We start from the raw sequence: 22891 nt of genomic DNA, 5'->3' as shown, positions 1-22891 counted from the left end.
AAATATTTTCAATGCGTATAACAAAAATAAATTTGGGGAAATAAATAAAACCATTTGAACCAGTGTTCCCGCTAAGCTGCGCTGGCGTGCGCTGGCGCACAAAATATTACATCGCAGCGCACACGTTTCTCGTCACAGCGCACGATCGGAAGAGGCGTACGGCAGATGGCAGGGCGGCGAGAGGAGAATCGGGCGAGTTGGCTCATAACTTGCTGGCGCCCGATATTTTTGGCTCACGGTGAAAAAAGTTTGCTCACAACACCCGCCCGCTTAGAGGGAACACTGGACAGGAGGGGAATTCACTGCGTTTAATTTTAATTTTAGTTATTTATTTCTTTTCTTCATTTTATAAACGATTGATGTTAAAGATACTTGCAGTTAGTTAGGTTAATTTTGAAGAATCAGTTGTCCTGTCAGTGAAGAGTTGTTATGACAGATCAGGAATTCAAACGGATGATAGTTCTTTTTTTTTTTAACTGCCCTAAGGGCAACAAGGCAAAGGCTTTCCTTAGTAAAAACTACTTTTTTGTTAATTCTAATGTTTTTCTCTGAGAAGGGGAGCGCCGTGACTGTGTAGGAGCGGGTCAGAAAAAAACTGACAGCAGGAGGGGAGGGGGCTCGAGGAGTAGGGCAATCTGGCACATGCTCAGTAACCTCAAAAGCTTACTATGGCTAGGGGAGAGTAGCGACGTCATTAGGCTCACTTCACTGTCGAGTGGGGCTCCAAGTCCCCTGCCTGTCTCCAGAGAATCGGCACTAGCAAGTATCACCCCAGAACATTATAAAGGAGCATAACCCTTTTTCAGGTGGGACCTCCTGCTCTGCTGACACACAGTTAAGTAACTGGGTCAGGAGCTGGCTGTCTACCATCCACCTGGACACAGAGAAAAATACAGAGGATTTCATTTCTGCATGAAGCTCTTTAGGGGCAAATTACTTATACGCAGGTAGGGTTGATCTCAGTTAGGGCTCTGGTCTTAGACCTGGGGGCCGCCGCGGGAGCGGACTGCTGGGCGATACTGACCACTGATCTGACCCAGCAGCGGCAATTCTTATGTTCTAATTACTTTTTTTTCTCTGTCTTCATCTGCTGGTTGATGGACATAACCCACTAGTTCTGGGCTGATCTGTTATGCATGCTAAGGAAATATTTTGTGTATTATAGCTTTGTTGGTTGTTCAGAGAGTGGTATAGAAGGTCTTACTGCTGCTCCTTGTGACCCTGGTCAAGTCACTTAATCCCCCCATTGCCCCAGGTACATTAGATTGAGTGTGAGCCCACTAGGACAGATAGGGAAAATTTCTTGAGTACCTGAATGTAAACCACTTACAAAAGAAATTGTATTTCTTCCATCTGTCACCCCTTCCATCTATAATTGGGTTTTACCAGGTACTTGTGACCACCATGAAGATGAGATTCTTGGCTAGATAAACCATTAATCTGACCCAGTAAGTCTATCTGCTACTTGCCCTTACCACTATGTGCTGCTTGTCCCATACTGTTGGTAAGTTATTCCAGACCTTCACCACCCTTTCAAAAAAAGTTTTGTCACATTTTGTCACTTTTTTTTTGGCACTGTCCTCTTTGTACCTTCATGCGGTGATCCCTAATCCTAGGATTCCATTTTAAATGAAATATTTCATCACCTTGCACTTTTAGGAAAGTTCTTCAAATATTCCAATTTATAGTAGAAATTTTCAGCCAGAGTCTGTTGGAAAAAAAAAGTTTCAGAGATTTAGTATTTTGCCCTTCTCATTTCAGGCACTGTGGAGAATTGAGCAGACTGCTCCAGCGAGCGACTGGCCTAGTGAAGGCAAAGTAGAATTCAGAGGCTATGGTTTGCGTTATCGTGAGGATTTAGATTTGGCTCTGAAGAATGTAAATGTAACCATAACTGGAGGAGAAAAGGTAGGCACAATGTTCTCTTTGCTACTTGTGTACATTTGGATATAGCTTGGGAAGGAATGCTGCATTTTCAGCATATTCAAATATCCAGCATGTTAGAATATAAGGTGGTTTTTTTTTTAATTCTTTATTTGTTTTTGACATCAAATACATAGTGCAAACATATGAACACTCAAGTGATATAACATGCTGCACTCTATTCCAACAAATAATACAAAGCTGTTTAACCCCCCCCCAAACTTATAAACAACTAAAAATAATAAGAATAAAAATAAATAATAATAAGAAAAACATGTGAATGGTAAACACATTACAATAAAAATTTAGCTATACTTATAAAAACATATATGGATGTATTGACATACATTAAAAACATCTGAATGAGAATACGCATTAAAATAAATTATTCATCTATACTGATCAAGAAAACATATGGATGTAAAAAATATATATATATTAAGCAAAGCCAAAGAAGTTGACCCAATAACTCCACAGTAGAGAAATGTGGAGAGTTGATGTTCCTGAATTGGACTTTATTATAAATTCTACTTGATAATCCACAGAAAGACCTAAAACCATATAGGACCCAATCCACTAGAAACGTGAGACCCAACACGGTCCGTGTTTGACAGAGATGTCTTCCTCAAGGGTCCCTATTGTCCATAAAAGCTCGTAGATTATCTACTAATCCGTTTACTGCATAGAACGTCTGCCACCGAGTCATTTGCAATATCCTACCCATCTCGTCTCGCCTATCCTTTGAGATAATTCTTTTTAGATCCCTCGCTCTGCCTGGTGCTCTGGATGTTTGGCAATCCAAATTACTAGATACTCTTATAGCTATATCTTTACAGATGATTTTGTCACATTGGAAGTCAGCTCACCTATTAAATACACTTCTCCCTTGTCATTCGCGGCGGATACAGGCAGAGCCGGACCGCGAATGCCGAAAAACCGCGATTATCCGGCTCTGACCCACCCCCACCTCCCTGCCGCCTTCCCGGCCTTACCTGGTGATCTAGAGGGCTTTCGGGGCAGGAGCGAACTTCCTACTCTCCTCCCCGTGCAGATCGCCATCAGGAAATGGCTGTAGGGAGTTCCCGACGTAGTCTCAAGAGATTACGGGAACTCCCAGCAGCCATTTCCTCATGGCGATCTGCATGGGGCAGGAGCATAGGAAGATCGCTCCTGCCCCGAAAGTTCTCTAGACCACCAGGTAAGGCCGGGAAGGCGGCAGGGAGGAAAAAAAGATGGATATTTTTTACATTAAGACTGTTTTTTTAATTTTCCCCCTCCCCAGAAAAAATTGCAATTATATGAAACCGCAAGTGCAGGAACTGCGAATGGGGATGGGGAAGTGGGCCACTGTAATGATGATTCATAACCTTGAATGTAAAGCTAATTCTCTTATGACTAAAGGATATAAATCCATAAAAATGTGGTTCCCTAAAACTGTCTCGTTATTCATCTCCAATTTACCTGTCGCATCACTTTGCATTTCCTGGCACTCGCACTCGCCCATCTATTTGCCTTCCCCTCCCTGAAGGGCTGTGTATACAAGAGATCTCTTGATAGAACACTGTCATTTTAAGCTGGCAAATAGAATAATTGTCTGTCTACCCTCATTTCATGTGCACCCTCCTACCAATCCTTCAGGAAATCAGTCAAAACCTATCTCTTTGATAAATTTCTCTGACTCCTTCCTACCCTGCTATATCTTTGCATTACCTGCTGTATCTCTGACATATTTCCGGTTACACCCAACCTCCTTCGGCTTACTAATGTAATTGAAATTTGTTACCAATGTATTTGACAATATTCTCTGTAACATCACTGTATATGTACAGTCTCTTCCTCTGTAAACCGCTCTGAACTGCTTGTGGTATTGCGGTATACAAATAGAAGTTATTATTACTAATCTCTTATCATATCCAGTTGCTCATCAATTCATGTTGAATGTATTGAATATAATTTTCATGGCTCTCCTACCGAACTTATTGGTCTCTAATTATGGCTTCATATAGTTGTTCTCATTTATTCCTTATACATGGGAGCCTATTGCTCCCTAACTGCTCTTCTGTTCTTGTTAGTATCATATTTACTGTGTAATGCATTTCTTTTACTATTGTAAAAATCTCAATAAAAAGATTTTGAAAATTGAAATCACCATCAAAATCCTGTGGGTTGGGCTGTGATGCTGGTAAATTGTCTGATTTGAAAACGGCAATTGATGTTGAAACAATTTCACATGCAACTGAGTTTTGGGGTGGTCCGCCGTAATCCCGTCTGATTGAAGAAAGTGACTGACACATGCGCAAAACTGGCAGGGGAAGCTGACAAATGTGCAGAGCCAGCAGGGGAAGAAGCACTGAAGCAGCTCCCTGTTGCTCAGCTGTTCAGGGCAGAAAGAGTAGGATTTTTTTTGTTTTTTGTAATGGGCACAGATGTTTTGTGTGTGTGTTATATATGCACAACATCTTTGCCCATTAAAAAAAAATAGTCATGCCAGGACCTCCCCAACAATGCTCCCCCCAAACTTAAAAAAAAATCAGCAGGGGCTTTTCTCCCTGGAAAAGCGACGACTCAGGGGAGACATGATAGAAACCTTCAAGATCATGAAGGGCATAGAAAAAGTGGACAGGGACAGATTTTTCAAACTAAGGGGAACCACAAGTACAAGGGGGCACTCGGAGAAATTGAAAGGGGAAAGGTTTAGAACAAACGTCAGGAAGTTCTTTTTCACCCAGAGGGTGGTGGATACATGGAACGCGCTGCCGGAGGATGTGATAGGCAGAAGTACGCTACAGGGCTTCAAAGAAGGTCTGGACAGGTACCTAGAGGACAAAGGGATTGAGGGGTACAGATAGGAGTAGAGGTAAGGTTATAGGGACAGGATTAGAGGTAAATTATAAAATTAGTCAGAGACCATTGTTCAGGCAGTGGGCCTGATGGGCCGTCGCGGGAGCGGACCGCTGGGCAAGATGGACCTCTGGTCTGCCTCAGCGGAGGCAACTTCTTATGTTCTTATGAGGGATGCCTGCTCCCTCCTGCCTCAGCCACCCAGACCCCCACCCCTAACACCCCTGTGAGGATCGGCAAGAGAGGTGCCCCCTCCCTCCTGCCTCAGCCACCCAGACCCCCCACCCCCCAACACCCCTGTGAGGATCGGCAAGAGGGGTGCCCCCTCCCTCCTGCCTCAGCCACCCAGACTAACACCCCTGTGAGGATCGGCAAGAGGGGTGCCCCCTCCCTCCTGCCTCAGCCACCCAGACCCCCACCCCTAACACCCCTGTGAGGATCGGCAAGAGGGGTGCCCCCTCCCTCCTGCCTCAGCCACCCAGACCCCCCACCCCCCAACACCCCTGTGAGGATCGGCAAGAGGGGTGCCCCCACCCTCCTGCCTTGTGCCACCTGGACCTGCCTTTTTCTAATTATACATTCAAAGTGATTTACATATATAAAGGTTCTTATTTTGTACCTGGGGCAATGGAGGATTAAATGTCTTTCCCAGGGTCACAAGGAGCAGCACTGGGAATCGATTACACAGTCTCAGAGTGCTGAGGCAGCAACTCTTACACTAGGCTACTCCTTTTCCAAACACTTATCACATGCTTATCCATTGGGTCCTGAAACAGCTGGGAACTGAAAGCCATCCCCTTGCTCTTAACATTTGTTTTACCCTTTTAACTAAAGTTGGCAGCACAGACGGTGCGGTCAGTCAACCCATTGAAGTCACGACACTTCTGAAAAGGGTGTCCATGTTCAGGGCATTCCAAGATTCCCTGACACTGATCTGTTTTTATATCATCATTGGTCCACCATTAGTCCACCACATCTCCAACAGGGCTTCAAAGGGGTATTCCCCTTGGGCACGTGCCCGTGGCTGCATGCCCTTTGCCAGCCTCGTTCTTCTCAGCTGATACAGGCCCACTTAGATGACATCTGGGAGTCATCCAATCAGTACCAAGGTAAATTCTTTTTTTTTTTTTTTTTTATCTTTATTCATTTTCAAATCATACAATAAGTGCACAAAAATATATCATACCAATAATTCCAATATAGCACCATAAGATCTAACACATAAGATCTAATAGTGTAAAAAACAAAAAAACCCCACCAACCTTCATCACATTTTCAACTAAAATAGAATGTACTATATTATATAACATATGATAACCTATCTCATTAACTTACATTCCATATCCACCCTTCCCCTTGAGTGTGCTAACTATATCTAAAAATGAAAATTCTTAGTGGGCTTTCCCAGTCCTGTTATCTAACAGGGCAGATATGTAGTTTCTCTCGCTCCTTTCATTTGGGGGACAATGTTAAGTATGCACTCTTTGTAAAGAATGTGCACTATTAACAAGATAGAGGGGGAAATAACAGAATTTCAGGTATGTTGCTATTTTGGGCTAAAAATGATATGGGAAAGTGGAGGGTTTTTTTTGCCTGTGGTAATAACAGAGCAGCTTTGTTTTATTTGATGTAAAGTGCTGCCGATCGAGATATGTATTTTAAACTTGTTTATGCCATAAGTAATTCGCAGCTCTCCTGTGGGATTTGTTTTTGTTTGTGAATGAGAAAACTGACCATTTCCCACGTCTCTTCAAATGCATTCACATCCTTAATAAACAGTAATCGCCTCTTTCTCTTTTTTAAAATTTTTTATAAGACTAGGGGCTCCTTTTACTAAGCTGCGATAGCGGTTTTAGCGCGTGCTAAACCCGCGCTACGTGGCTAGAACTAATGCCAGCTCAATGCTGGCGTTAGCGTCTAGCACGCGCGGCAATTTTGCGTGCGCAAAAACCGCTATCGCAGCTTAGTAAAAGGAACCCTAAGAATAATAGCACCAAGAAATACTCTTTGCAGTAATTTATTGCATCATTACATGTTTGGTTATGTTGGGAAAGTTATAAATTCTCAACTTGCATGGAAGGGGGAAGGGGGAAGGGGGAAAGGCACCTGACTCCTGTATACCGTATAAATTAACAGCATGCATCTATATGTATTTTAGGTTGGGATAGTTGGACGAACAGGAGCTGGCAAATCTTCTCTTACCCTGGGCCTCTTTCGCATCAATGAGGCAGCAGAAGGGGAGATTATCATTGACGGGGTCAACATAGCAAAAATTGGTCTTCATGATCTCAGGTTCAAGATCACAATTATCCCTCAGGTACAAACAGAACGGTTCTATTACAGAAGCAAATGAAGTCTTTCATATTTTACACAGGCTTGATAAATACATTATGATTATAAAAGGTAATTAAAATATAGTAAATGGTTTTGACAACAGGAGCAAGGGGTTTTCTCTATGCCTTACTGCCTCTTTTTCATTCCTTCTCGCACCACCCCACATATTTTTGCACTTTTTAAAATTTTGAATTCAAGATGTGATCTTACATACCAGCAATATAATAGAACAATTTAAAATGACTGAAAAAATTGTACATCATACTGAATTTTTACAAGAGAGCAGGTAGGTACATTAGATCATATTACAAAATACAAATCAGATCCTTAGGAAAAAGATTGCGTGGCCATATCCAGAAGACTAATGGTCAGACTTAAGGAGTTGAGGTTACGGTTATTAGTCTGTTTATATGCACATCTTCAGAATGGTAAATCTATTAAACAAGGTCCATTACTCTTGTAACTGGCTGTAGATCAGAGTTCTGCACCAACCAAAAACTATACCAGCAACACAGTTTAAATAATTGTGATGTTCATCTACATTGCGTATATATATAAACAACAGTAGGCATTATAAATGGTTTTTGGTTGGTGCAAGTATTTTTAGCTCAATAATTTTTTTTGTCTTCCATTACATACAAAAAATGTAGTCAGAGAAAAAAATTACAAATGTCTACAAGAACCTGCTTGATTCTTAAACTTTACCCTCTAGGGCTCAAAGTCTTGCAGTGAGTTCATGCAGAAGTATTTTGGGAGTTTTTTTCCTCCATCAGCTTTCTCTTTCTGAAGCTTTTGAAACAATATGATTTTTTTGGTCAAGGATTTAATCGAGAGCTAGGCAAAAAACTAACTTGTACAGTTTTCACTTGCTTCACTGTGTTTGTCACCTGTCATTTAAATCCAGTGATTACTTTTCATGATCTCATAGCACCACCTAGTGGACAGGCCGAAAAATAACTCCATTTGATTTGGCGTATTGTGCAACTTAAAAGAAGAAAAATCTAGAACGACAACTCATTGAATAGTAAATGACCATGGGGTCATTCCATGTCAAGTGATCAGATTCTTGGAAAGTGCCCTGCATGACCATCACAGATTTTGATGAAACTTCATATGCAGAGTCCACCATGTCTCAAACGAACTTTGGTAAAGTTTTAGTTTCGCCTGTGGAATATTCGTGGAGATATAGCCATTTGTTTGACCCCATACCACAATAAAATACAGTACGACAATGACATTCTGACAACTTTGAGACACAATATCTCCCGAGCTGTGTTTCCAAAAAAACTGAAACTTAGCTACCCTGCACAACTTTTGGAGCTCTATTCAGTGCTACCAATAATAATTTTTGTCGAGCACTGAGTGAATGGCTGAATTACAGTAAACTTGGCCGAAAAAATTAGTGCTCCAAAAAAAGTCAAAGTTTGACATTACTTAGCTCCCACAATAATTGAGTAATAAATGCGAAATTTGGCGCATAATGTCTCAGTACAACGTTGTTTTCAAAAGTACAATTTCAACCTCCAAGCTCTTTCCATTAGTTTACAAATTAAGTGTAAAGTTGCTAATTTGTGTAAAAAGGCCAAAAATAGGGTATTTTCAGCCTGCTTTTACAGAAAAATACCTTTTAGAAACTCTTTCAAATCAGTCTCATTAGAAAGAGCATATTTCAAACCCCCTAGAAAAGTGGACTTCATTTTTCAACGCAGGTTAACAATGGCTGAAAAAGGGGGACAAAGTTGGGAGACGTTGCCACGGCAACAACCTCTATTTCAACATAGTTCTGTCATTTTTAAAGTTACAGTTTTGTATTGACGTAGTATTACTACTACTCTATTGCGTTGGTCCATGGTGACATTGTCACTACCAGTTCAAGAGTTTGAACTGGCAACCCCATCGCCATAGGGGTCACGCCCGATAGCTGTGCAATACCAGCCACGGGTGGGCCACTTCGTCCAGGTTCCCAAGCCTCGCATTTGGTTTCTTTGTCAAGGTTCCAAAGCCTTTTGTTGGTATCTTTCTGGTTCCAAAGCCAATGATTAGGGTGTCTTATCCTAGGTTTCCAAGCCTAAATTGGGTATCTTATATGGTTCCCAAGCCGAAGTGAAGTCCACTTTGTTGGCATCGATTAGTTGGCATCCATTTTAAACTGAATTAATAATAATGTGGATCTGAAAAAGAAAACAATTTGTAATTTGTGATCTGCATGCAACAAAATTATCACCTCAATTTCTAGTTAGGAATAATTATTAATTAAGAACACTATAATTGTACCCAAAGCTTGAGTAAAAATAAACAGGGAAAAACAGTGTGAAAAGTGACATAATTGTAAGTTGAAACGTAGGCCGTTGCCATGGTGACATCTCTCAACTTTGTCCCCCTTTTTCGGGCATTGTTAACCTGCATTGAAAAATGAAGTCCACTTTTCTAGGGGGTTTGAAATATGCTCTTTCTAATGAGACTGATTTGAAAGAGTTTCTAAAAGGTATTTTTCTGTAAAAGCAGGCTGAAAATACCCTATTTTTGGCCTTTTTACACAAATTAGCAACTTTGTAAACTAGCACTTAATTTGTAAACTAATGGAAAGAGCTTGGAGGTTGAAATTGTACTTTTGAAAACAACGTTGTACTGAGACATTATGCGCCAAATTTCGCATTTATTACTCAATTATTGTGGGAGCTAAGTAATGTCAAACTTTGACTGTTTTTGGAGCACTAATTTTTTCGGCCAAGTTTACTGTAATTCAGCCATTCACTCAGTGCTCGACAAAAATTATTATTGGTAGCACTGAATAGAGCTCCAAAAGTTGTGCAGGATAGCTAAGTTTCAGTTTTTTTGGAAACATAGCTCGTGAGATATTGTGTCTCAAAGTTGTCAGAATGTCACTGTCGTACTGTATGTCATTGCAGTATGGGGTCAAACAAATGGCTATATCTCCACGAATATTCCACAGGCGAAACTAAAACTTTACCAAAGTTCGTTTGAGACATGGTGGACTCTGCATATGAAGTTTCATCAAAATCCGTGATGGTCATGCAGGGAGCCCTTGATCACTTGACATGGAATAACCCCATGTCATCAATAAAGTTTCCTTGGTGCAGAAGATGACAAAGCTATCTGATAAAATGTACATTTCAACAACTGCTTGATCGATATATTTCTACCTCAAATAATTTAACATTAAGGTAAAATGTAAACCCAAAGTATTGAGCTTCATAATGCCCCAAAAGAATCTGTTCCTTTACCAGCAAAGGTCCCAATCCTTTAGCATCTGTTACAGAACAATAAGCTTCTATGTGAGCTTTAGTTGGCTCAACAGCATGTGATATGGTAGAAAAAATGTCATGGAGGATGAAGGGGGAGAGGGACCTTGGAGTGATGGTGTCTAAGGATCTGAAGTTGCAGAAACAATGTGACAAGGCAGTGGCTGTAGCCAGAAGGATGCTTGGCTGTATGGAGAGAGGCATAACCAGTAGAAGAAAGGAGGTGTTGATGCTCCTGTACAGGTCATTGGTGAGGCCCTGCTTGTAGTATTGGGTTCAATTTTGGAGACTGGGTCTGACGAAAGATATACGATGACTTGAAGCGATCCAGCGAATGGTGACAAAGATGGTAGGAGGTTTGAGCCAATAGACGTACAAGGAGAGACTGGAAGACCTGAATATGTATACTCTGGAGAACCGGAGAGACAGGGGGAGATATGATACAGATGTTTAAATACTTAAAAGATATTAATATAGAACCAAATCTTTTCCAGAGGAAGGAAAATGGTAAAATTTAGAGGGCATAAGTTGAGGTTGTGGGGTGGTAGACAGTAGTAATATAAGGAAATTCTTTTTAACGGAGAGGGTGATGGATGCCTGGAATGCCCTTCGAGGGAGGTGGTGGAGAAGAAAACTGCCAGAATTCAAAAGAGCGTGGTATGAACACAGAGGATCTCTAATCAGAAAATGAAGGTTATAATTGGAAGAACTAAGGCCGGTACTGGGCAGATTTGAACAGTTTGTGTCCTGTTTACGGCTTAGGATGGGCTGGGGAGGGCTTTGACCATCCAGTAATCTGGGATGCTTGAGTACCTGATTTGTAAAACCGCTTAGAAAACCTTGATGGGCGGTATATAAAATCCTAATAAACTTAAACTTATGGTCTAGACAGGCTGGAGTAATCTTTGATGGCAACTCCAATAGTTGGAACCTGAAATTACTGGGAAGACTTCTACGGCCTGTAACCCAGAAATATCAATGAACAAAGACAATTGAACTTAATTATGGATTTGTAATGCATGTACTTATTGGGCAGATTGGATGGACCATTCAGGTCTTTATCTACTGTCATTTACTATGTAGTACTCATTGTGACATTGGAAATGTTACAACCCTTTGCCGGCTCAAAAACAAATTGTAAGCCCTTTTTGGTTTGAAACAACCTATCAAATCAAATTGTAACTTACCTCAAGTCCAGATTTGGAAAAGCTAATTAATCAAAAACGTATTCCTGCCAGCTTCTTCCTGTTCATACGTACTTCCTTTGCTCACAGCTACCAAGGGATCTTTTTTTCTTTAATATATTCTTTCCCAGCTTATTTAATTCAGTAATTAATGGTTAATGCAGTGACCCGAGAACCTGGAGAACTGGGTTTGATTCTCACTGCAGCTCCTTGTGACCCTGGGCAAGTCAATTAACCCTCCATTGGCCAAAGTACAGAACTTAGATTGTGAGCCCACTAGGGACAGAAAAAAGTATCTGCATGTGGTATATGCAAACTGCTTTGATTGTACCCACAAAAAGGCGGTATATCAAATCCATGACCCTTTAATTGCAGGGACAGTTTTTGACTGGGGACCATGTGCCAGGTCTCCTTCCGGCACCCAGTGATCATGGGCTCAAAATCTGGTCACACTTAGTTATAGTTGTGTGATGCATGAACTCCCTTCCCTCAGTGGATGTAAATGCTGGTCCCAGAGCAAACCCAGTTATGACTGAGCAAAGGAGCCAGGTGGCAAGTCAAATGCGCGCAAGACAAAAGTGTGCAGACAATTGCACGAAGACAACTCAGCGCAAGACAATTGCATGAAATGACATTTGAGCGCAACGACAATTGCGCTCATGACAACTCCGAGCAAGACAATTGAGCGCAGCGACAGTTGAGCTCATGAAAACTTAACTCAGGACAATTGCGCACAGCGAACTACAACACGTGCGCATGCACAGGAAATGTTAACAACGCAATCACGCGCAAGACGTTCATGCAAATGTAATGAGCAATTAGCTTCAACACATTTTGTGAAGTCATGGAACAAAGATATCCTGCAGGGAAAAAAACCCCAAAAATAAATAATTACAGGTGGTAAACTTAGAATAATGTAAACAACTGAACTTACTGAATTTTACATACCTCTAGTAGATGGCCTGGTTGTATTAGCAGAAAAAAACAGGTGAAAACCCCACAGCAAAAGATAAAGACCAAGAGGTATTGTCTTGCGCTATAATCAAATCCAGGACCTTCCGCAGGGCAGTGTGTAAGTTGGCCACAATGCTATTTTTAAAGCTAACTCATTAATTTAGTCGCCAACTTGTTAGCATTTTCAAGGGTTCTGACTGCTGCTGGCCAGATTTTAACCCAGGTATTCAATGCTGAGCCTAATCCAGGCACTGGAATTGAGTCATAGGTGTCCAATGCCAGCAATGTTCAGACAAGTAGCGGAGTAAGTGCCCAGATTAAGTTAAGAAGGTATTTTTGTTAGCCTCTCTTTATCCAGGCACTTTCCAGTTAGAGTCCTGAATATCTCCGCTAACCAGGTAAATCCTGTTGCTGCTCCGATTCCGCTCCAATACCCCTCAAGACAGTTCCACTGGATTTTCCTCTCCTGCCTGGTTAAGCAACTGCTCTGGCTTTTAGAGTGCAATATAAGATTGTGATGATTTTTGTATGGTTCAATTCCAGAGTATTTCAACAGTAAGACGCCCATTTAACAGCCCAAAAGCTTGTTGCATTCTGAAAATTCTGCTTTGCTAAAGGCCATTGTTAATCTAAACTATATCGCAGCTTAGTAAAAGGAGCCCTAAGTTTTGTGTATGTGGCTATACTGTAAACCGCCTAGAAACTAGACGGTATAGAAATCTTTAAAAAAATAAATTTAAAATATCTACTTCTATGTTTATAACTACTTTAGTTTGACAAAAGAGCAAACCATGTAATATATGGATATGTTCACTGACATATATTGATTACAATTGATTGAAAATGTGACACATGAGATCTTGTGATCTGTGGTGGTCTTTCAATGTATATGAACCTATTTTCACTAAAAATCATTTAAATCTATCATGACATGGATTTAAGGTACAGATAATGCACATGTACTGTCTGTGCAGCATAGTGGCTTAGTGCTTACTTTTGGGCTGCTGGAATTGTGGAGCTCTATATAAAATTGCCTCTTTATAGACCTGCAGGGTAATATGAAGTTAGACTAAACCAGCCAGTAAGTTAACAAAGATAAGGAGAAATCACAGTATTAGAAGCTGTACTTGAAACCACGGTATAAACGTCACTCAGGTGTGAAGGACTTTCACTTCAAGGATATGCTTTAAAAATGATTCCGATCCTATATACAACACTACAATACTTTAACAAAATTTTAAGTGCTCTTATCTTTACAAATACTTGTAGTTAATCCCGATTATTCAAATATGGATCTTCATAATAGAAAATTCATTGAGAGACGCGTGATACTAAAATGAAAAAAAAAAATTGGTTTGGATCTATGCATACTTTATAAACCAGGTGCGTATGCACCCAAAACTGGTGCCTGTGTGTGAGCCAAAGAGCACGTATAAATATGTGTGTACACTTTCTGTAGGGTAACTTTCAAAGAAAAAGTATGCATGCATTTTCCCTTTGAAACTTTGTCCCTTTATTTTAGCCTTTTGGAAATCTATTTGCGGTCAAATAAATTGTTTATTGGAAAACCATGTTGCATTATCTTATGATACAATTCTATTCGGAACATCGATGAGGACACAGAGTCAAATTTCGTCTAACAATAATAAGCTTTTATTGATCATGACAGGAGTCGCCATACAACAAATCACATTTAATTGGAAAAATTGGAGTAGACTTAATTATTGCTTCTGGTGGAATTCATTATGTCACATTTATAAAATGGAAAAAATAATTGCTATACAAAGAGGGAACTATAATAAATTTAATGAAATCTGGGGGCCATTGACAAAATATTGTAATGAATAGATACAATTTTTCAATTATAAATACAATAAAAAGGAAGGGATGGGGGAGAGATTTTATAATTTTATTAATATTTAGACCAATAATAAAGAATATTATATAGGAGTTTTGTGAATGCATAGATTATGGTTGGGTTGGGAGGGATTGGGTTAAAATTATAATGTTTTAATGCTGAATATGATAAAGTTACAAGTGTTGTATTCAATTTTAAATGTTATTTATTGTTACACTTGTTATATGATGCAAAATGAATAAAGATTTGTTAAAAAAAAAAAAAAAGAAAATTGTGACTGCTGTGCACAGCTGCTGCCCAAATTAGGTAGCCTGTTATGACTTTACTCTCTAACACATAATTGATCTGTACCTGGAGACAGTGGGGGAGGGGGGCAGTCTGGCCCGGGTGTCATCTTGGTGAGGACGCAGGCACCCATTGGCCTTGCTGCCCCCCCCCCAACGGCTATGTGCCATTTCCCTTCCCCGTACCTCTGTAACATTCCTGGTGCAAACAGGAACCCTCAACCCTGCTGTCGTGCCAGCATAGGCTCTTCCTCTGATGTCACTTCCTAGGCGCAGGTCCAGGAAGTGACGTCATAGGAAGAGCTGACGCTGGCGAGACAGCAGGTTGGGGGTTGCTGCTCATGCCAGGAACGTTACAGAGGAAGGGAAGCAGCACACGTGTAGCAGGAGGGGATGGAGAAGGAGCGTGTGGAGGTGGGGGGTGCCACCGCCCAGGGGGGAGGTGGGGGGGATGGGTGCCACTGCCCAGGGCTCCTCTCACCCTCACTGCACCACTGTCTGGAGAAAAGAAAAGCTTTTTGTTCTAGTCCGTTTCGTTTGGGTAATGATATGTAATTTATTTTTGGTTTTCTTAGGATCCCGTGCTGTTTTCTGGCTCTTTACGAATGAATCTAGATCCCTTTGATAAATACACTGATGAAGAGATCTGGACGTCTTTGGAGCTAGCCCACTTAAAAAATTTTGTAGTGGGTCTCCCAGACAAACTCAATCATGAGTGCTCTGAAGGAGGCGAGAACTTGAGGTAAAATGTTTTTCCACTTGTTAACATAACAGTCCTAGTTGGGTAGCCTTCCGGACCGCTCATTGGAAGAGACGGGCGAGGGAGCCTGGATGTCACTTTACTGCTAAGCGATGGAGCAGATGAAACAAAGATCTGCTAAAACATTGGTAGTGGTTTTGGTATTGGAGAAAAGCAACAAGATAATTTCTAGATAGTACCTGACCTCAAGTCCCTTGCTATCGTCTTTTGCGTTCAGTTGTGTGCAGAGAAGTGAGCAAAGACACAAAATAAGATCTTGTGTAGTGTGGTGTAATGATATCAGTATGTTTTAAATATATTTATTTATTTGGTTTTATATCCCGTCCTCCCCAAAGAGCTCAGAATGGGTCACAGTTTACAATCATAGTTTTACAATATAAGTTACATTCATAGCGTTACAACCTTTAGAGTCAAGAACGGTACAGGTAAGGTAACATAGAAACATGATGGCAGATAAAGGCCAAATGGCCCATCCACAGTAACCGTTCTCTCTTCCTCTCTCTGAGAGATCCCACGTGCCTATCCCAGGCTTTCTTGAATTCAAACACAGTCTCTGTCTTCACCACCTCTTCCGGGAGACTGTTCCACGCATCTACCACCCTTTCTGTAAAAAAGTATTTCCTCAGATTACTCCGGAGCCTATCACCTCTTAACTTCATCCTATGCCCTGTCATTCCAGAGCTTACTTTCATATGAGAGGCTCGACTCATGCGCATATACATCACGTAGGTATTTAAACATCTCTATCATATCTCCCCTCTCCTGCCTTTCCTCCAAAGTATACAGATTGAGATCTTTAAAGTCTGTTCCCATATGCCTTATGATGAAGACCACGCACCATTTTAGTAGCCTTCCTCTGGTCCGATTCCATCCTTTTTATATCTTTTTGACGGTGCGGCCTTCAGAATTATGCACAATATTCTAAATGAGGTCTCACCAAAGTCTTATATAGGGGCATCAATACCTCTTTTTCCTTCTGGCCATACCTCTCCCTGTGCACCCTAGCATCTTTCTAGCTTTCGCCGTCACCTTTTCAACCTGTTTGGCCACCTTAAGATCATCACATACAATCACACCCAAGTCCCGCTTTTCTGACCTTCATATAAGTTCTTCACCCCCCTAAACTGTACTGTTCTCTTGGGTGTTTGCAGCCCAAATTCATGACCTTGCATTTTTTAGCATTAAATTTTAGCTGCCAAATTTCAGGCCTTTCTTCAAGCTTCGCCAGGTCTTTCTTCATGTTATTCATCCCATCCGGGGTGTGTACTGTATTGCAGATTTTGGTATCATCCGCACAGAGGCAAATCTTACTCGACAGCTCTTCAGCAATATCGTTTATAAAAATGTTAAAAAGATAGGAAGGGGATACAAGGTACCGCTTAATCACATAATTTCAGCAAATAAAAATGGCATGAATGGGACATAAGATTTGAACATCCTATTGATCAATGCACGGGTATAGATAGTGGGCTGACAGTGCACAGACATTGCAGAATCCACAGGTATAGTATCTTTTTACCTGTTGCACCTGTTTACTTCTCAAGACCATGAGTAATATGCTGCTGGTCTAGATTACATGGTGTTTACATTAGGGAGACAGAGTAATATTTTTAAAACCAATAGGAGGAAATAGTTTTTCACTCAGAAATGTGTGCAATGCTTTGGAATTCATGTCCAGAGGATGTGAGAGCAGTTAATGTAGCTGCTTTTTAAAAGGTTTGGACAAGTTCCTGGAGGAAAAGTCCATAGTCTGCTGTTGAGACAGATGTGGGGGAAGCCACTGCTTGCTCTGGATTGGTAGCATGGAATGCTGCTACTATTTGGGTTTTTGCCAGGTACTTGTGACTTGAATTGGCCTCCGTGAAGATGGGATACTGGGCTAGATGGACCATTGGTCTGACCCAGTAAGGCTATTCTTATGTTCTTATAATAACAGCAGTAAATTCCCCGTGGAAGAGGAGTTGTGATCTACTAGTTGGACTTTTTAAGTGGGAATACAAAGTGCTCACGGGGCATACGTTCTGATCGCTTGACCACTGACTCACTTCAGGCAGGCCACTTTGTTTTCATGAGCATCTGACAGGGGAGAGGGAAAGGGGGCTACTTTGGGGGAAGGGTGTGCTGGGAGGCAGACAGCTTTGCTTGGGGGAGGGGAAACAGAAGGGGGCCACAGAGAGACAGTCAGGGAGGAACTGGAGGGGGAGAGGGAAAGGGGGCTGCTTTGGAGGAGGGGTATACTGGGAGGCAGACAGCTTTGCTTGGTGGGGGAAGACAGAAGGGGGGACATGGAGAGACAGTCAGGGAGGAACTGGAGGGGGAGAGGGAAAGGGGGCTGCTTTGAGGGAGGGGTGTGCTAGGAGGCAGACAGCTTTGCTTGGGGGAGGGGAGACAGAAGGGGGCCACAGAGAGACAATCAGGGAGGAACTGGAGGGGAAGAGGGAAAGGGGGCTGCTTTCTAGCACCTGTTAATGTAACGGGCTTTAACACTAGTGTTCTTATAATAACAGCAGTAAATTCCCCGTGGAAGAGGAGGTGTGATCTACTAGTTGGATTTTTTAAGTGGGAATGCAAAGTGCTCACGGGGCATATGTTCTGATCGCTTGACCACTGACTCACTTCAGGCAGGCCACTTCGTTTTCATGAGCATCTGACAGGGCTTTTATTGACTCAAATAATATCTCTTCTCATGGATCACTGTTTTGTGGTGTGTAAAAATCATTGGGCAAGAGTTCACTAGTTGTGGTTCATAATACCTGTTGCATTAGAGAGTCGCCAGAATAGACAAAAAATTCTTAGTGATTCATAACAGGATAGGGTGGGAGATGCTTATTTGTTTAATGCATATGTGTTAAAGGAGTAATTTCTGTTTTAATTCATGCTGCTTTTGGATTGTAATTCTGGACGTTGTCCCTAATTCTTGTTATGTTAACCACAGTGAGCTTCATTGAGGTATTTGTAGTGTATGAATAAAAGTGCATTGTGCTGTATTAAAGCAAAAAGCTGAAATTAGGAAAGTCTGAAGATCACATATTTTCTTTTCTACTGGCAGCGTTGGTCAGCGGCAGCTGGTGTGCCTGGCTCGAGCTCTGCTTCGAAAGACCAAAATTCTTGTTCTAGATGAAGCCACAGCGGCGGTGGATCTGGAAACAGATAACCTCATTCAGTCAACCATTAGGATTCAGTTTAAAGATTGCACTGTGATAACTATAGCGCATCGCCTCAACACCATCATGGACTATGCAAGGTAAAACATGGATTATGTTGCTTAACTTAACTTCTGAGTTCAAGTTAACACGATGCCACGGTTACATATGTAAAGCAAAGTTAACTGGCACACAACTTATTGGAGTAGGATATGTATCAATAATTATCCCAGGACAAGCAGGCAGCATATTCTTGACTGATGGGTGACGGCACCGACGGAGCCCCGGTACGGACAATTTTAGAGTGATTGGACTCTAAGAACTTGGAAAGTTCTAGCAGGTCGCACCGCGCACGCGCGAGTGCCCTCCCGCCGACGGAGGCGCGCGGTCCCCAGTTTCTTAGTTTCCGCGGAGCTAAGAAGACGCGTTTCTTTCAACGGCCGTTGAAAGAGTTTTTTGTAATCGCCCTTCCCGCTCGCGTAAACCCCTTTTGGAAATAAAGTTTTCTTTATTTCTCTTCTTTTCTTTAGTTAAAAAAAAAAAAAAAAAACTTTCGTTTTTTTCTTCATTTCTTTTGCTTCGCCCCGGCGGGGCCTGTTGCCATTATCGAGGCCTCGGCCTTCAATTTGGCAGAAGCCGTTTTCACTTTCTTGCCCCCTCAACCCGGGTTTAAAAAGTGCCAGCGGTGCGCTCGACCAATTTCACTGACAGACCCGCACAACTGGTGTCTGCAGTGTCTTGGTCCTGACCATCGAGCGTCCACCTGCACCCGCTGTGCGACTTTAAAGAAGAGAACTCTAAAAAATCACCAGATCCAACAGCGGTTGTTATTTGGCACCGAGATGTCTGATTCCGCAGCACCGGCACCGACATCGGCCCCATCTCAGTCGGCACCTACTTCGTCGACACCGCGCGATACCGCGCCGGCGTCGCACCCTACAGGTAAGCCGGCTAAGAAGCCTTCCCCGTTGGAGCGTCCTCCGGTCTCAGTAGCAGCGAGTCCAGTCCTGCCGACCTCGAGGCGTCCACGGAAACGCTCCGCTCCTATTGAGGTGAGCCCCTCGACATCGGGGTCCTCATCCTCGGAGCGTAGAGCGGCACCACAGGTACCGCAGAAGAAAAAAGCGGTACCGGTGCCTTCGCTGGACGAGCGGATTGCTGCTGTCCTGCAAGTGCAACTTAAGGAGCAGTTGCAACAACTCCTTCCCGCACTTTTGACACCGAGCCTTCCAGTCCCGGTCCGGTCTGAGCCACCGGTACCGACAGTGGAGCGCCCTCTTTTATCGGCATCCACTTTGTCGGTACCGGGTCACACTACCTCGTCAACTTCGATGCCAATCTTAGCACCGGAACCGAGAGCTCAACACCAGGCGGTGCAGACCTCGGTACCAACGCAGCAGGTCACGTCTCCTGGTACCTTATCTATGAGGTCGGGTAAGTCGGCGCGCAAAACCCGACACCTGGAACCCTCCAGGCCAGAGTCTCGAGATCGTGGCTCTCAGATTCGGGACCCTGATTTGTGGGGTGATTCTGAAGAGCCCTTTCTGTCTGAAGGTGAGTGTTCCTCTGATGAAGAGGATCAACTTGTTGATGATCCCTCTTCTAAACATGATTCCACATCTTTTACTTCTTTCTTAAAAGAGATGTGTGAATCTCTTTCTATTCCCTTGGAGGCTGAGTCGAAGAAATCCAAGGCATTCCTTGATGCTCTGGACTTTGACCAGCCTCCAAGGGAATTTCTCAAACTCCCTCTCCATGACATCTTAAGAGAGACTTTCTATAAAAATTTAGAGACACCCCTGACTGTACCAGGAGCTCCTCGTAAATTGGACTCCTTATACAAGGTTATCCCTATTCCTGGTTTTGACAAACCTCAGCTCCCGCATGAGTCTCTTTTGGTAGAATCCACACTTAAGAAATCAGCGGGAGCGAGTGTGTATGCCTCAGTCCCTCCTGGCAGAGAAGGAAAAGCCATGGACAAATTTGGCAAACGTTTATATCAGAATGCCATGTTAGCCAATAGGTCAGGGAACTACGCTTTTCATTTTTCATTTTATTTAAAGCACCTCATTCAAAACATGGCTGCTTTTGAAAAGTACCTCCCTGACCGCAAGAAATCTGCATTTCATGCCTGTTCTTCCTCCCTTCTCCAGTTACGCAAGTTCCTAGTTCGGTCAATTTATGACACTTTTGAATTGACTTCTAGGGCCACGGCTATGTCTGTTGCCATGTGTCAGTTGGCATGGCTCAGAGTCTCAGAGCTCGATGTAAATCATCAGGACCACCTAGCAAATGCTCCCTGCTTGGGTGATGAGCTCTTCGGAGAGTCCATGGATTCCACTACACAAAAGCTGTCTGCCCATGAGACTCGGTGGGATACTCTCCTGAAGACTAAGAAAAAGACTCCACCTGCTCGGCCTTTTCTGTCTACCAGCGCCGCTATGCTGCCCGTCCCTTGCCACCGGCTACTCAACAGCCTAGACGTCAGCAACAGCGACAACCACCTCGGCCAGCCCAGCAGCAACAGGTGAAGCCTCCTCCACCACAAAAGTCTACCCAACCCTTTTGACGTGGTTCTCCAAAGCATAGCCAGTATTCCACCATCTGCCAATCTCCCTCGACCCATAGGAGGACGTCTGTCTTGTTTCACCAGCCGTTGGGAGAACATCACATCGGATCAGTGGGTCCTCAACATCATCCGCCACGGCTACTCTCTCAACTTTCAGACACGTCCTGCACAAAGTCTGCCAAGAGAGTCTGCTTTGAACACCTCTCAGTCTTCTCTCCTTCTTCAGGAGGTTCAATCCCTCCTCCTCCTGAACGCCATAGAGGAAGTTCCTCTAGATCAGAAGGGGCAGGGATTCTACTCCCGTTATTTTCTGGTCCCCAAAAAAACAGGGGATCTCAGACCCATCCTAGATCTTCGCGATCTCAACAAATGCTTGGTCAAGGAGAAATTCAAGATGCTTTCTCTGGCAACTCTTTATCCTCTTCTTCATCAAAGCGACTGGCTATGCTCCCTCGATCTCAAAAAAGCATACACTCACATTCCGGTCAATCTGGCCTCCAGGCAGTACCTCCGCTTCATGATCAATCATTGTCATTACCAATACAAGGTGCTACCCTTCGGTCTTGCCTCCTCTCCAAGAGTGTTCACCAAATGTCTGATTGTGGTGGCCGCCTTTCTACGCTCTCACCACCTTCAAGTCTTTCCTTATCTGGACGATTGGTTAATCAAGGCCAATTCATCTCAAACAGTGCTCCTGGCCACCAACCAAACCATCCTGTTTCTACAGCTTCTGGGGTTCGAGATCAGTCTACCCAAATCTCATCTCATTCCCACTCAGAGACTTCAATTCATTGGAGCGGTGCTGGACACAGTCCTCATGAGAGCATTCCTGCCGTCCAGCCGTCTTCAAACGCTTCAATCTCTATGTCAGCAGGTGCTTCCACAACGTTCCATCTCTGCCAAGCAAATGATGATATTCTTGGGTCACATGGCCTCCACAGTTCATGTCACACCCCTCGCACGTCTTCACCTGCGCACTCCTCAATGGACCCTAGCTACCCAGTGGTCCCAAGCGACGGATCCTTGCTCACGACACATATCTGTGACATCATCTCTTCGTCAGTCTCTACAATGGTGGTTGATATCCTCAAATCTCTCCAGAGGTCTTCTGTTTCATCTACCTCCTCATCAACTTGTCATCACCACCGACACCTCCCCTTATGCTTGGGGAGCTCATTTGAACGAATTCCAAACTCAAGGACTTTGGACAGCCCAGGAAATGAAATGAAACATCACATCAATTTCCTGGAACTCAGAGCGATGTTTTATGCCCTCAAGGCCTTCCAACATCTTCTCTTTCCTCAGGTACTCCTGCTGTGCACAGACAATCAAGTTGCGATGTACTACATCAACAAGCAGGGTGGGACAGGCTCTCGCCTCTTGTGCCAGGAAGCCCAGAAGATTTGGGCTTGGGCCACAGATCACCAACTATTCCTGAAAGCTATCTACATTCAGGGAGAACAGAATTCCTTAGCGGACAAGCTCAGCAGAATTCTCCAACCTCACGAGTGGACACTCGATCCTTTGACTCTACAGTCCATCTTCGCTCAGTGGGGCACTCCTCAGATAGACCTCTTTGCAGCTCCTCACAATCACCAGCTGCCCCTCTTCTGCTCCAGACTCTACTCTCCTCACCGTCTGGCAGCGGATGCATTTCTCCTCGATTGGTCCAATTTGTTCCTGTACGCTTTCCCTCCTCTGCCTCTCATGTTACGAACCTTGTTCAAGCTCAAGAGGGAACGAGCCACCATGATTCTGATTGCTCCACGGTGGCCCAG

At 43.0% G+C, this 22891-nt stretch overlaps 1 protein-coding gene across 2 annotated transcripts in view; it reads left to right on the top strand.

Annotated features, from left to right (window-relative positions):
• Window positions 1-22891, top strand: part of LOC117369099 (multidrug resistance-associated protein 1-like) — a 201235-nt gene that overhangs the window by 171606 nt on the left and 6738 nt on the right. For both annotated transcript variants that reach the window (XM_033963097.1, XM_033963096.1), the window contains exons 27-30: window positions 1762-1908; window positions 6923-7081; window positions 15217-15383; window positions 18451-18645. In XM_033963097.1, the coding sequence (XP_033818988.1) occupies window positions 1762-1908; window positions 6923-7081; window positions 15217-15383; window positions 18451-18645 (668 nt within the window). The remainder of the gene's footprint in view (window positions 1-1761; window positions 1909-6922; window positions 7082-15216; window positions 15384-18450; window positions 18646-22891) is intronic.

The sequence above is a fragment of the Geotrypetes seraphini genome, chromosome 11, assembly GCF_902459505.1.
Source record: "Geotrypetes seraphini chromosome 11, aGeoSer1.1, whole genome shotgun sequence".
NCBI classification, from domain to species: Eukaryota; Metazoa; Chordata; class Amphibia; order Gymnophiona; family Dermophiidae; genus Geotrypetes; species Geotrypetes seraphini.
This window is presented reverse-complemented; position numbering and strand designations above follow the sequence as displayed.